Below are 15,763 nucleotides of genomic sequence, written 5' to 3' on the forward strand. Positions count from 1 at the left end.
AGCAATACAGCAAGTGGTGAGTAATTTTTCTCATTTGTTTTCAGAAAAACCGGGAAACTGTCAGATCGTGACTCACAAGATTCAATTAAATGCCGAAAAACCTTGTAGGACTAAACCGTATCGCTATGATAAACAAAAAGACTTAATCATCGAAGAACATATTCAGGAGATGTTAAAGAATAAAATAATAACGCCCATAAATAGTGAGTACGCGAGTCCAGTCGTACTATGTAGGAAAAAGAACGAGTTTCCTCCTTCGGATAAAAGGGCTTGGAGGTTTGCTATCGATTATAGAAAACTAAATAGCATAACTAAATTTCCAGTTTACCCTTTGCCGGTTATAGACGAGATCATTAGACAGATCAAATCGACAAGATATATGTCTACTTTGGACTTAACGTCTGGCTACTATCAAATAGCTATGAGACCCGAAGATATACATAAAACCGCGTTTATAACAAAATCGGGCACTTATGCATTTTTACGCATGCCTTTTGGGTTGTGTGGGGCCCCATCAACATTCCAGAGAGCTATGGACATTGTTCTAAAGCCTGTCCTAGGAAAATCAACTTTAATTTACCTAGATGATATAATTATAACGAGTAATACGTTGAAACAACACATTAATGACCTCGAACAAGTTTTTAAATTATTAAAAGAGGCCGGTCTTACAATTAACGCCTCAAAATGCAAGTTCGCAACTAAAGAACTTAAATATCTCGGTTATAAAATTTCGCAAAAGGGTATAGAAACGCAAGATTCAAAAATAAAAGCTATTAAGAATTTCCCACCGCCCAACACCGCCAAGAAACTTTCGTCTTTCCTTGGACTATGTTCTTACTATCGATCTTTCATAAAAGATTTCGCTAATATTGTTGAACCACTCTTAGTAATCAAAAGAAAAAAGAGTAAATTTACGTGGACAGCTGAAGCTAACACAGCTTTTGAAAGATTAAAAGAAGCGCTTATTAATGCCCCTGTTTTAAAATTCCCTGAGGGGGACGAAAACCTGGAAATTGCGGCAGATGCATCAGACTATGCGGTGGGTGCGGTTCTTATGCAAAATAACCATCCGCTGGCATTTTTTAGTAAAACATTGAATCAAACACAAAGGAATTATACAGCTACAGAAAGAGAAACATTAGCCGTATTAATGGCTGTACACAAATTTCGAGTTTATTTCGGCAAATCGCCAGTAACAGTCTTTTCGGATCATGCGGCTGTTGGTAGACTTTACTCGGGAAAAAACCTAACGCCCAGGTTAATAAGATGGGCTTTAAAACTCCAAGAATATAATATCACAATAAAATATAAACCGGGTAAGGAAAACAATGTAGCTGACGCACTTTCTCGTATAAAACTGGACGATGAAGGTAATGAACTTAAATGCGCTGTGTTGACTTCAAAAATTTTAGATTCTAGAGATACGGTTATTACTGAACTGAAAGCTGATCCTGAATTTGGAAATATCTATGCTTATTTGAAAGACCCCGAAAGCTTTGAGCACACAGATATCGATGCGATAAGAAATAGAGCAAAAAACTATGAAATAATAGATAATTTATTATTCTATACGAAAACAACAAACGAAAATCTTGAGTATAAGCCAGTCATCCCAGCCTCGCTTCGATTAAGCATTTTGAAGGAGTTGCACGAAAAAAAAACAGCGGGCCACCTCGGGGTCAGAAAGACTATAAAAAGGGTACGCGAGGCGGTATATTTCCCGCAATTATACAAAATAGTAACGGCGTATGTCAGGTCCTGCAATCAATGTCAGTTAATAAATGATATTAATTACAGCCCGGCCGGGTACTTAAATAGCATTCGCGCTACATTTCCGAATGAAATTTTAGGCATAGATCTCCTTGGTCCCTTCCCCCAGAGCGAGTTAAATAAAAATCGTTTTCTTTTAGTAATAGTAGATCATTTTTCAAAATGGATAGAAATTGTTCCACTTAAACGCGCGTCAGCCAAAACAGTCGCAGATGCATTCTTACACAGATACATTTTAAAATACGGTGCACCGATAAAAGTCATTAGCGATAACGGAAAACAATTCATTAGTCAAATATTTGAAAACATATGCAATGGACTGTATATACGCCATATCAAAATGGTTCCGTATAGACCACAGGCTAACATAGCAGAAAGAGTTAATAAAAACATTGTAAAAATAATTCGCAGTTACGTTAGCACACATCACAAGCGCTGGGATGGCTACATAAATGAATTAGCTTATGCTTTAAGAACGGCACATCATGATACTACGGGAAAAACTCCAGCAGAATTATTTTTAGGCAGAAAGTTAATTACGCCTTTAGATAAATTATTCTTTGTGCAACAAAGACAGCAGGAATTTAGACAACAAGACGTGCAAAAGTTGATTGATCAGGCGCTTAAAACCTCGGATACGGCAAGAAAGAGACAGAAGTTATATTATGATAGAAAACGCCGTGAAGCAGATTTTAAAGTTGGGGATAAAGTTAAGTTATGAAACGGAAATTTTCTTTATCAAGTGCCCCAGACAATTTTATGGCAAAGCTAGCTCCAAAGTTTGAAGGCCCCTATGTAATTCAGGAAATCAAAGGAGTAGTCTTATATCTTAAAAACGAGAGAGGGGAAATCTGTAAAGCAAGTCCCGACCAGGTGAAAAAATACTATAATCCAAATGATTTTGAAATCCTTAAAAGTTTCTTGCAGGACTCAAGTCTAAACGAAATAGAAGGGCCAGAGACTGCAACAACTATTCCACCACCCAAGAAACGGAGAACTGAAGAGAGACCTAGCACTTCTACACCCCGGACGTCGGTATCAAAAAGAAAAAATGATTTTCAAACTTCGGCGTTTAAGAAAAACAAAAATACAGATGAACCGGGTAAAGAAACCGTGGTAAAGACGAAAACACCACCTACAAAATATGGCAGGAGAAATTACACATCAAGGAGAACGCGCACACGGCCACAGAGTCAGGTGCCAGCAAGGCCGCCGTTCCGGAAACTGAAACGCCAACAGGAGGCACAGAAGTACGAGGAACAGAAGAAATTCAAGGACTCCAGACCGGAGGACGTCAAGACCAGCCGTCCCAGGCAGAAACGCAAAGTCCAACAACCAGACGATTACTCCGTCAAGAGGCCAGCATGTAGAGGACGCAAAAGAAAGAGCAACGGGGACGACACTCGGAGATCAATAAGGAGAAGATTGACATCCATGAAACCTCTAACTTGGGATCAATTTTGCCAAAAACGGATGACGGAATTTCAAGCATCGAAAACTCAAAGATAAGTTAAAACCTTCTATAAATATTTTTCTCTTTTGTTCCGAAATGTTGTGCATAAGTACGAAGTTCTATGTTTTGACGAAAGTCAATATGTCTCGGTTGAGACTTAGTTTTGTTTTACTTTATTTAGCTAAGGCAAAAGTATTATTTTCTTTAAGTGTAAAAGCTAAAAACAAGCATTTTCTGTTGGTCGAAAGACTAATTCTGTTATGTTAAAGCCAAAATTTGGCCGGAGATAAAAATAACTTCGTATTCTTGTACTAATAAGAATTTTAGTTTCAGTACCGCCAGCTTGGCGAAGAATGAGTAAAGTAAAAATTTATTTTCTCTTATTCATTTTTATGGTAAATTGTAAAAAGCATATGTATTAAACTTTTGTAAATGTATGTAAATACTTGCATGTTATGTAAAAGTAGAATTTAGTCTAGAAGCATAAAATTGTAGATGCTAAAAGTGAATGCTTAAAAGCAATGAAGTCAAAATTTAAGTATTAAACTGTAAAGTCATGCTTTAGAGCGAAAGCCTGCATGTTTAAAGATGAATGAGGGGGAAGCGAGAATGAATGTGTTTTGTAGGGTTCTCCACCTACATTTGAATTTTTAAGAATATTAAAGTAGCTCATTGAGTTGTAGAATGTCGAGTAAGGTGTGTCTAGTTGGTTGTTGAATTCTAACAAATCATGGTGGTTAGGGGAAGTGTTGTAAGACTAAAACACGAATATTCCCGTTTGACACCACACATGGTGGAGAGCCAGGGTAAAGTTAAATTAATGCTTGAAAAATTGAATGAATGTGAAGTAAGCAATAACTAAGAAAAACGAATCGTTAAAAACAAAAATTTATTGTGTCAAGAAAGTGTAAATTATAATGTATGTAGAAAGATACTGATACTTATTCCTTCCAGATGCTGGAAGGAAAGACCAAGATTGATTGATGAAGTCCAGGAAAAGTTGCTGTAAGAAGAAAGCTTTGTAACGAGTAACAGAATTTTAATATATAATTGTTACATAAGATTTTTTTTTGTGTAAACGAGGCTTTCGCCAGTTAGTTCAGAATTAGATAAACTTACAACAGGTCGTTTGTAGGACCTGCTTCCAAGTTTTCCAAATTCTGGCAGCGGCAAATGTAGGGTTTATATTTATTTTAACTAACATTTATTTTAAGTTTAAACTATCTTTCCTGTCAAGCCTTACTTTACCCTGGAACTGCCAATGCCAGAATATGTAAATTTGAGTAGAACGCGCAAGCATTCAAATTATCAGCGGAAGTAGTATGATTTAAATAGAAGGAAACGAGTTCGGTGAGAGAGTTATTCTTACTTAGCGAGCGCGGAGGTAGTTATCGAGAATTGAAGAACCCCGCGTTGCGGTCTATGTGCTTGGCGGGAATTAGTGGAAATTGTTCCAGTGAGCTTCAAGTCTGCTGAATTAGCAGCCGTATTGTAAAACGCGGTGAGTTAGTTATTTTAGAGAGCCTCGTAGTTAGAATCTTGTCTTTACTTTCTTTTTCAGGTTATTATTTTTATTTGACTGCCTAGTGGGCACAGTCTGTAAGCGTCAAGAGGACGCCATTGTAATTTATTACGTTGAATAAAAAGGGACTTAAACCCTTTATAAGACTCTGTGGTTTATACAAGCTTTCACAGTCACCTCTTGGTTGCGTGCAAGTTAGAGGCGCGCAACATTATACTCTAGATAGCTTTAGAAATTCCTTTTGCATTTTATATAACAGGTAATTAATCTCTTAAATATCAATTAATATAATTTCTTTAAAAGTCTTAATCTCATTAACGACGAGGGAATTACAGAACGTGAAAATAATTCATGAGATGATCTTAGCGCACCATAATAAATATGTATTCTCTATCTGGTTGAGACTGGAAATCAGTAAGATCCACTTGACAAAGGCAATTAAATTCAGAAGAAATCATAAGTTTCACAATAGTACAACAGTGCCCTTTTTAATATATTTTTGTTTTTTTCTGGCAGGCCTCACAAGGTGGATGTACAGTTCAATACCACTTCGTGTACCGTTTCTATGTTTGCTTGAAAGTTCTTTCAACATTCTGTCACATCCTCCGGGTCCAATAGTCAAATGAGTTTCATGAAGTACGTGAACTAGCTCAATGTCCGTGACATAATACAGTACAGTACTACTGACTCCTTCTTTAGCAGGACAAAAGAGTTTACTTTCCACAAATATCACATCATAGGGAATCGGCAACTAATAGTCCCGTGGTTCCTTCATAGTAGTCATTTTGGCTTTTTTTATACCGTTTATTAACGGTATAAAAATATTATATTTAAAAAATATTATAAAAAATTATTTCATATGTCGCCGGTTTGTCATTCGGCATTCTATAGAACGAGTAGGCAATTCATAAAATGTATAATCATTTCAAATATCGCGGGCCAGCTTTCGGCATTCTATGCAATACCTAGGTATACAATTTCGGCATTCTATACAATAGGTATTGTATAGAATGCCGGATTTCATATTTTGCGAATAACATTTATATCAAATTTGTGCCAGTTTAGCTTTGTCTGCGTAAATTATTTTCGATCGCCATCATTACTTAGAAATATATATTTGTGTGCAAAAGTACTTATTTTACTGTTTAGAGCAACGATTCACAACCGGTGGTGCGCTAGAGAAAAATAGGTGGTACGCGAAATATTTTTAACAATTAAATTCAAAAATCTCGTAAAGAAAAAGAACAATTGTTAAGACATTTTCTGTAACCGAACTCTAACTAAAGATTTAAAAAATAACACACTTCTTAACTTTTGGCTGAACCGAAAAAAAGGATTTAAAACCATTTCAAATAAAGCTATTAAATTTTTATTGCCTTTTTGCAGAACCTATTTGTGTCAACAATGATTTTATTCCATGTTATATTTTTAAAATAAAAACAGAACAAAATTAAAAGTGTATGATAAGTGATTAAAACTAAGCGAATAAGTAAGTGAAATAAGTTAATAATAATAACTAAGTTAAAACTAAGTGAAATAACAGACAGACAGAAAGAAATAGATCTCTCTTAAACAGGTCTAAATTTCACACTAAATTTTAGAATTAAATTATTATAACTTAAATTTTGATAGTGAAAATGGTAATCAATTTTTAATCTAATATTTTTTATGTGTGCAAATTTAATATAAATAGCCAATAGCTTGTGCAAATGACAATTTTTTTCAAAATATTTCTATTGAGAAACTCGCAAATAATCATTGCAAAATGTAGTAGTGGTACTAAAATTTTTCAAGTTTTGTTTAGATGGTACGCGTCAGTCAAAAGGTTGAGAGTATTAGCACGCTAGACAGTAAATTGGTTAGCGAAACTGACTATTGTTTACTGGTGGACTCAGGTTCGAATCTCATAGAAGATATTTATGTCTGTAAGAGTATACTATTGTCACTTTGAAAGGATAAGAACACACCAAAATTCTCTGATGATTTGGTCCTCATTACGACTGGGAAAAAAATACTGAGCAAAACACACAACAAACTGAAACAACACACATAAAACTGAAATTGAAATTGTTAAGCAACGCATTTTTTGCTTTTAAATTGCTTTGTTTTTTCAAGTAATTTATAGGTTAACTAAATTTTAAAGATTAATAGCGTTAAAGTTTTTATGCTTTACGACAGGGTTCCTTAAACTTTTTTCAGTCGCGACCCCTTTTTATCACCGAGATTTTTTCGCGACCCCCAGGACCCCATAATATTTACAAACATTTTCGGGGACCCCATAAGTACTTCGCAAATCCGTGAGTGAAACTGTCAATTTTTTCACTTGTACTGTAATATACTATTGCAGTTTTAGGTCATTAACTTTAACAGCAAGAAAAATGAACGTTTATATTATATAAAAAGAATGCGTCCAAACGTTTTTCGTTTTCTCCTTTGTCTGTATCGTCTTATCTTTATCTATTTTCAGATACATTGTGTAAAAATATTTTGTAATTGTAAATTTATTATAATAAGGTAAAGAAACATCAAAACTGCTGAAATTTTTGGCGATCCCCTGCTGCAGATTGGGGGTCGCGACTCACAGTTTAAGAAACCCTGCTTTACAGAATGACAACGATCTCCTTGACTATTACCGATGTCGTAGTTAAAATGAATTAAAGACCTTAAGGATTCGGCGAAATAGTAAAATTCACCAAAGCTTATCGACCAAAAATGCATGATAGCGTAAGGTAACGTGACGTCACATAATGACTGAAAGATTTCCCTTAAAGCAAGATTCCATTTGTGGCATCTTAAAAAAAAAATGGAAGGAAGAAACATCCTATCCCAACACTTACATAGTTCGCCAAGAAACTCTCTCTCCCAACCGGCTTTTATCGAGATTTTATATATGTATATGTTAATATCAGGAAGGTGGAGCTTGCTGCGATAAAACACAGAAGTAGGATTGCAGAACGTTGCGAAAGTTACGTGGAAATAAAAAAATATTTCATGCGTTTTATCTTGCAAAGGGAAACTACTCAGAGATTAAATGTTAGCATACATACACGCCTTCGTGAAATGCGTTGGACAGGCGTTATAAGAACTCGAATTTGTTGTACGCAATGGAGAAGCAGCCGGAACATAAATTCACGTTCACATGGATTATTGAAGAGTTCAAAATTAGCCCTCTATACACAACGACATATAGTGGGATAGTTTCACGTCTCCATAGCCCAGAATTTGCTTTCAGCTTTTTACCCGATGTGAAATGGGTTATAAAATTGCATTCGTTATCTGATACTGCGTACATTATTCTATATCCTAGGAATGATATTTCTGCAAATTCCAGAATTCGTTATAGAATTGAAGCATTCGATTTCAACGGAAACCCAATTTTTAGTTTTGAAAATACGAAATATGCTACATCTTTTGAAAAGAAACTCCTTCGATCTGTCATCAACGACATTCTTATATTAAAATTCACTTTCAGCCAAAAGTGTGAGGCAAACCAACCGGATCTACTTCCTCCACTTTCTTACAAGAACGGATTGTTCGCGGATGTCCTCTTGCGTGCCGGTGGTGCAGAATTCAAAGTACACAAAGCCATTTTATGTGCGAGATGGCCCAAACTGGCAGAAAATCTAAACAAAGAAAAAACTAGCGAGCTAGTTTTGGATATCCCGTCGAATGTCCTGGAGGCCATCCTCAAATATGTTTACATGGGAAAGATGGATTTCAGCGGAAACGAACTGTCAGCAGAAGTGTCAGCGGCTGCCGTGAAATATGAGCTTCCACATCTAATATGCATACCTGTTGTGGCACAGAAATGTCGAACCCGACCAAACGTACAGAATGTGTCATTTGAGTGGCCAATCAACAATTTCTCAAAATTAGCTGTTAACACAGTATTACGCAGCCACGTGTTCATACTGGATGCTTCCAGATCTTGCAGATGGAATTTAATCTTTTACCTTCGCGAAGATGCTCTGCATGGTAGAATCTTCGATATCTCCGTTTGCAGAGAATCTGACAGTGCAGTTATACCGATTTTCGTGAGAATTCACATCTCCTTTGACGAAACTAATTCCTCAGAATATGAGTACTTGTTCTTGAAGGATTTAAGTTGGAAGTGTGCAAAATTTTCTCGTAGTATTTCTACCGATCCAGAGGATATATTATTACTTAAATGTGATTTAAAATTTTTCGATTTCAGGTATGATTCCAAAACTGTGCAAACTTCTTATGCGTTTGCATCAACTGGAAATTGCAGATATCTGAGCAGTGATATGGAAAATCTTTTTCAAAGTGGAACATTATCGGACGTTGATATTATTGTCGGTTCGGATACCTTACGCGCTCATAAATTTATTCTATGTGCCCGATCTTCGGTGTTTTCTAGAATGTTCGATTCGCAGATGATGGAATCGAAAACCAACTGCGTTACAATTTCTGACGTGGATTCCTGGGTTATAAATAAAATGTTTTTGTTTCTATATTCTGGAAATTTTGATCCCAGTCGCGAATATATGACAGAAACTATGGATGTTATGGAACTCTATGCCGCAGCTGATAAGTACGATATTCCTACTCTTAAGAAAAAGTGCGCATCTTACCTGAAATCGAACCTTTCTGTCCAGAACGTTTGCAAAGTTCTACAACTGGCCGATGTGCATTCCGATGACGATTTGTACGAGAGTGTATTCGAATTTATCAGCGCTCATGCTGAAGAAATCTTCTCAACTTGTGAATGGAAAGAAATATCCAAAAATAACATATGTGCAAAACTTTTAGCAAAAGCGATTATACGTAAAAATTCGGCAAAATGATTAATACAAACTTTGAGTTTAGTTTTATCTTTGAAAGAATTTTTAATTGAAAACAACCTAAAAAATTGGCTAATGGTTAAAAAATTGGCTTAATTTTACGTTTCTAATCACACGCGGACCTCAAAATGTTTCTTCTCAAATAGGATATTTTTTGCAAACTTTCAAATTCTAACCCATAAAATATTTTTGTCTACTAGTAAGTATTAAAAATCCGGATGCAGTAACTATTAAAAATCCGGATGAAGGATTTCAGAACATCCTGAAATTTTGTTTCCTCGTTATTTACAACATGATACATTATTATTATTACTATGCTTTTGTAAAGCCATAACTTATCCCATACCATGCCAAAGACACGAATCTGAATGATTTACAGTACCGATATTTACGCTTTGTTTAAACTGTTTTTTATGCTTTATTCTATGCTTAAGAAACACACTAACATTTCTTAAACGCATGTATAATTATTATTATATGTTCCCATAATTCAGTAACTCTCAAGAATAAAAATCTAAATTAGCTTTTGCGGAAGTTGTGACTTTTCAAGTTCTTGATTTTGGCGTGGCGTGGATACTCAAATTTTTATTTCAACTTAAACCATTACTGAGGAATTTATTAACGAAAGGTTCTTATTTAGGACATAAAATAATATTCTTGGTTTTCCTTGTCTTTTAAAATAAAATTATTTTATTCCATAAATTATAGGTGAAAGTAAGTGTAATTTATTAATGAAATTATAAATGTAATAAGTGTTTAATTTACAAATGAAGTTTTACAGGCATCAGAGTTATTTCTCTTGATATTTAAAATTAAAATAACTAATAATTTTCTATGAATTGGTGCATTTGTATGAAATTTGTGCTATTTTTAGGTTTTTCTGCGCGTATCGTTTTCGATTACGAATTTTGCCCATAAATATAGTTGAGCAAATGTACTTATTTTCCTGTATGCTGAATGTTTTTAAAAAAACATTATGGTGTTTATTACATTTTATATTGCAAAGTGTTTGAGTACAGAATAAAACTGTTCCCACGTTAAATAATGCCTCTAAAGAGAGTAACCCTAAAATATTTTCCATTTATACCATTTACTAAGTGGCCTTAAAAGTCACATTGGTAGCTAGTTGCACTGCCTAAAGTGCTGACTTATTTATCCGGAAGTTTTATTAGTTAAAGTATTAGAACCGAACGCGTTCCTTAGGGTTTAGCTAAAACTGGATTTTCTGTATGAATGCGCATACCAGCAAGCGAATAAGCCTGCTGAACACTGGTAGTTTGCCCCGAGTTGAAATCTCAGCGAACGTGTGTTTTGTGGTTTCTCTTTGTATAAATAAATACGTCCTTGTTTTTCTTACAAATTTCTCTACGAAAAAATCCCTCTTCTTAAGCTGATAGCCCTACTTTTCTACAATCACGCCGGAAGTAAAATGCAGTGGGAAACAATTCTTGCTACCTACACAGGGTCGACTGGGAAAATGTACGAGATCTCGTCGTTTAAATCAGGCAAGGTTTCTTTTAAATGAGAGAGAATGTAAGGAATTATCACATTCATTCATGCACACTCTCATAGTGTAATGGGTTAGCGCACGGCAAAGGAACACGTTGTTTTCTTTTTTAATTTCCTGGTCAAAAGTCTCTAAGAGTCTCTGTAATTTTGCGTTAAGAGTATTATAGTAAACTCGAGGTGAGTTAGATCAAGTACAAGTCAAATCATTCATACCATAACTGAAAGAAAAAATACTGTTAACAATTCATTTACATATTGAAACATTTTAACTAGAAAATAATGTTGTTCATGTAAATTAAAAAATCTGATGCGGACACCACATGGCTTCCTTGTACGGAATATTAAATTATAAGCATTGTTTTGCTGCATTTCATTTAAACTTATTTCCTGGAATTTTATTAGAGATAGACCTTTCATTCAATTAATTCAGTTCTCGTTTCGCGGCAAGACAAAAATATGGGTCAGTCCGTAAATTCGTGCGCATTTTTTGGTAAATTTTTAAATAATATAAAAAAAACAATTTAACATTTTAATCAGTTATATATTTTCCTCCATTATCTACAATATCTCGCCCTCTTACAGGCAGCTTTTTTATGCCATTTCTGTAGAAAGACTCTGGTTTTGATGCAAAAACACTTGGAAGTTTATTGTGTACATCCTGTTTAGAATTTAATTTTTTTACCCAGTAAATTTTTTTAGGCACGAAATAAGTGAAAATCACTTGGGGCAATATCTGGGGAGTAAGCAGGATGTGGCAAAAGCTCCCAATTAAATTCACTAATTTTTTGCAGCATTATTCGAGCCGTATGCGGTCTAGCGTTACCATGATGAAACAAAACTTTCTTGATATTCATCCGTCGTGGGCGTTTTTTTGATCAAATCTGAGTTTAGACGGCAAAGTTGTTCACTATAAACTTTTGAATGAATCGTTTGATTTGGTTCTAACAGTTCAAAACGTCCTGAACGGAGTTCATCATCCATGCTGCTTTTTCCAACTTTAAATTTTTTAAACCATTTCTGGGCAGTCCTTACACTAATAATGTGTTCACCACGTACACTTAATTTTTATCGCTGCAAACCTGGTAGATTCACCACACGAAAATAAAATTGTAGCACAAAATTTGTAATTTGTACTGATTATCTATATTCATCTTCTATGGGTACTAAAATGCGTTCGATATTTACGAAAGTTGGTGATGAACTGAATATGTTAGTCAAACGATGATAAGTTTCAACAGGTTCAAAATTGTATTATTTTAGTAAATGCGTCATAGTGAATTCGACGCATACTCTTAATGCGCACGAACTTAATGACTGATCCTATACATAAAACCTCAAAATAAACCTCTGGGCTAAAAAACAGCATTTTTTTAAACGAGGCCTGCCTTATTAATGCCATCTTGATTAATCGGAAATTTACTGTAAGAAAAATGAAAAAGTTTGAAATATTCTTTGAAGAAGAAAAAATGTGATAAACATGAACCCTCGAGAGTTAAAACCAGATGGGATTTAGTGTCAGATGATCCGAATATTTCGTATTCTGTACCTTAACATAAACACAGCCAAGATTACTTTATTTCATTTAAACTGGCCAGGTGTTTAAGAGCATTTTTAGTCTCAAAATGGGATTTTTACGTTGAATCGCCATAAATGCCTCGTTTCCCTTTTCATTTGTCTTTGCTAATATTGAGCAATGCGTGTGCCGCCAACCGGTGCAGTGGTTAGCGTCTCTGACTGCTGTGCCGAAGGACTCGGGTTCGAATCCCGGATAAGGCGTGGATGTTTGTAAATGTATAGTGACATGCGGCATGGAGGCACTCTAAATATACGGCGAGCCGAAAGTTCTTTAGAGAAGTTTATGGTAGAGGAAGAGGAGTGGGAGACCCTCGGACCCGTTCCTCGGGGTTAAGATGAGTACATGTTTAGAATCTTCGATAAAAAGATTTTTTCCCTTCTCCGTAGAGCATTGGCCCATTGCTCGTTTTTAAATCGTTGAGTTTGTTAATCAAAAATTCGTTAAGGTTTTACAAAATATTAAATCGATAATAAAACAAATTCCAAATTTCAAATTTGGGCTTTCAGATGCCCATATTCGGAGTAGGATTACGTCATTCAAAACTGGATGGCTCTAGGTACCGTTGTTTTATCACAATGCGAGAAACATACATACATTTATGCGGATTTTTCATTATTTAATTTCTTCAAATATAATGGAAGACTCTAACATTTGGTGGCAAACATTTGAAAAGTGACACGCCGTTTATAGTGATTCGTCGCGAAATCGCAAAACAATAGTCCTTCAATGCTAAAGCCCCTTTGGACTAAAAATAGGCGAATTTTATTTGAAATAAACATAAATTTCGAAATATGAAAGGAAGAATCAAATAAGTTTAATAAAAAAGAGACATTAATAAATATATATCAAATTCAATTAACACTGCGGAGCTAAAATTTTGAGAGCTAATTTTTTTAAAAACTACTCCAGCGATTTTTACAAAACTTGGTACTTTGTGTTAAATTGAGTCGTAAAATCAAATATTGAAAAAAAAAAAAAAAAAAGTGGCATGCCATTTCAGAAAATGTCCGATTTTGTGTCAAAATATTTGTATTAGAACAATACTATGTAAAAATAATACATATCCTAATTGCGCTTTCGAGACATGAAAACACACTGCGAACAAATAATCTAGTTTATGAAATTAATTTTTTTACTGGTAAGCATTAAAAATCTGGATACAGTTCAGAACGTTTTGAGAGTTTGTTATCTTATTATTTCCAGTGTGGTATATTGTTATTATGAACGTGTGAATTGATAACTCTTATGCCAGTTTTCAGAAAAATGTATAAAAATATTCGTTGCTTTTACTATATTTTACCGCCTTTTACTATGCACAAACTAATTGTAATATTTATTAACAATGCAGGTTTATTGCCATTGTAATTTACAGTATTATCAATACTATGCCAAAAACAGGAATCTGAATTTTCTGCAGTTTTCATTCTTATATATTATACCTGTAATTTTTGCTTCCTTGTACAAAGTAAAGATAGTATTGTAATCGCGAAAAATTTATTCTATTGAAGTATTCGTGAATATTTGAATAGAAATATCCAACTTGATCGTTCCCAAATCCGTTGGGCTATTTTTGCGTGATGTCTGTACGTACAGACGGAATAAAGGTCTGTATTTTCCAAAACGGTTTGTAAAAAGGGTAAATGTTTACAATTGGGAGCCCTCCCTCATTTTTTTTTTTTTTTTTTTTTCCCGATTCTTATTTGACACCGAAACCGGTGCCAGGAAGGAACAATTTCAAGATCGTCTGTGCGCAAAACCAAAATAAGAAGTCAAAAAATTGCACAAACTCTGTGTCCATGTAAACATCGATCTATTTTCATTTAAAAAAATCAGAGATTGCACTAAATAGGCAATGCGCACTGCCTTAACTTTCTCCATGTACACATCGATCTATTATCACTTAAAAAAAATCAGGAAGCTAAAACAAAGTTAAAACTATCATGGTAACCAGAAATGGGGTTCATCGCCAAAATTGTCGCTAATCGAAGGAGTACCAAATTCTACACTAAAGCCATAAAATGTATTCAAAAGGGATTTTTTCGTGACCCGTCAGTGCGTACGTACGTATGTGTGTGTCTCGCATTGCTCAAAAAAGAGTAGCCGTACAGCGTTGAAATTTTGTATATGGGACTACTATAACATATAGTTGTGCACCTCCTTTTTTAGCAGCATCAGAAGTATATACATTTGTTAATTGATAGTAGTTTGGTTTTGTTCCCTTTGACAAGTCGATTAATCTGCGATCAATGACAACACTTACTTTTTCAATACTTAAAATCTTTACTTTTGATTTTGGCATTTTTGCGATTTAGGATTTTTCTTTACAGATTTTTATGTTTTATGTCATAGATGCAACCCTAACCACATATACAGTAGAGGTCTAGAAAATGGTAATTAAAATACTGACTGAATTTTTTTTAATAATTCATGGTGTTAATGGAATTTCTGTTATCTGGAGATGGTTTATAAAAAGTTTTATAAAAAACTGGTTTATTACTTTGCTGCTTTAGCGCAGGTTTATAGGCTTTTTAATTTACTCATAATTACTTTTATTTAGAATTTTTATTCTAACTAAATAGCAGCTTTAAGCGCTATTTTAGTACTAGCCTACTGTCAATACATTATCTCCAAAAAACTTTCAAGTTTTCTCTCCAGTTTAAGGCTAAACTCTCTTAAATAGAGAAAAGTGCTTTTTACCGCAACCCTCTTAAATTGCATCACTGAATAGAATTGCATGTCCAACCATTTCGTTTTGAACTTTTGCAGGCAAATAAGTTAATTTTAATTTCCTTCCTGAGTTTGATCTTTAAAAAATTATTTAATTAACTACTTTTAATAAACTTTAATTTAAAGGATTATGTCAGTTTTGATCTTCTTTTGACTTTGAATTACTTTTTGATGTTAATAAATGTATAACTTTTGTTTTCACATTTGAATTTGAGTTTGAAAATGAGAATGTCGGAGAACATCTCTTCTAAAGTAAGCGTCCCGTTTAGTTATGTTCTTCGTCAGCAACTTAAAATTTAAAAGATTATTTACTAATTTATTTTGTTTATGAAGATTCTTTTGGCGTAGGTGTAATAATGTCTTCCTATTGAGTACTGTTGTTATGGTTCATAAATTAG

The 15,763-nt window shown here is 34.3% G+C and overlaps 2 protein-coding genes across 3 annotated transcripts in view; one reads left to right on the top strand and one right to left on the bottom strand.

Moving 5' to 3' along the window:
• Positions 1 to 15,763, bottom strand: part of LOC118195595 (uncharacterized) — a 168,735-nt gene that overhangs the window by 121,570 nt on the left and 31,402 nt on the right. The gene's annotated exons all lie outside the window — the stretch shown is intronic.
• LOC118195597 (speckle-type POZ protein-like) lies at positions 7,780 to 10,342 on the top strand. Its single transcript, XM_035366934.2, has one exon. The coding sequence runs from the start codon at positions 7,853 to 7,855 to the stop codon at positions 9,554 to 9,556; it is 1,704 nt and encodes a 567-aa protein (XP_035222825.2). The 5' UTR covers positions 7,780 to 7,852; the 3' UTR covers positions 9,557 to 10,342.

This window comes from Stegodyphus dumicola, chromosome 8 (assembly GCF_044657685.1).
Source record: "Stegodyphus dumicola isolate Sdum_Otavi_A_Nest chromosome 8, ASM4465768v1".
Lineage (NCBI taxonomy): Eukaryota > Metazoa > Arthropoda > Arachnida > Araneae > Eresidae > Stegodyphus > Stegodyphus dumicola.

What these genes read in the sequence shown, in the direction of transcription:
- LOC118195597 (XM_035366934.2), top strand. Translation starts at nt 7,853, where the DNA reads ATGGAGAAGCAGCCGGAACATAAATTCACGTTCACATGGATTATTGAA.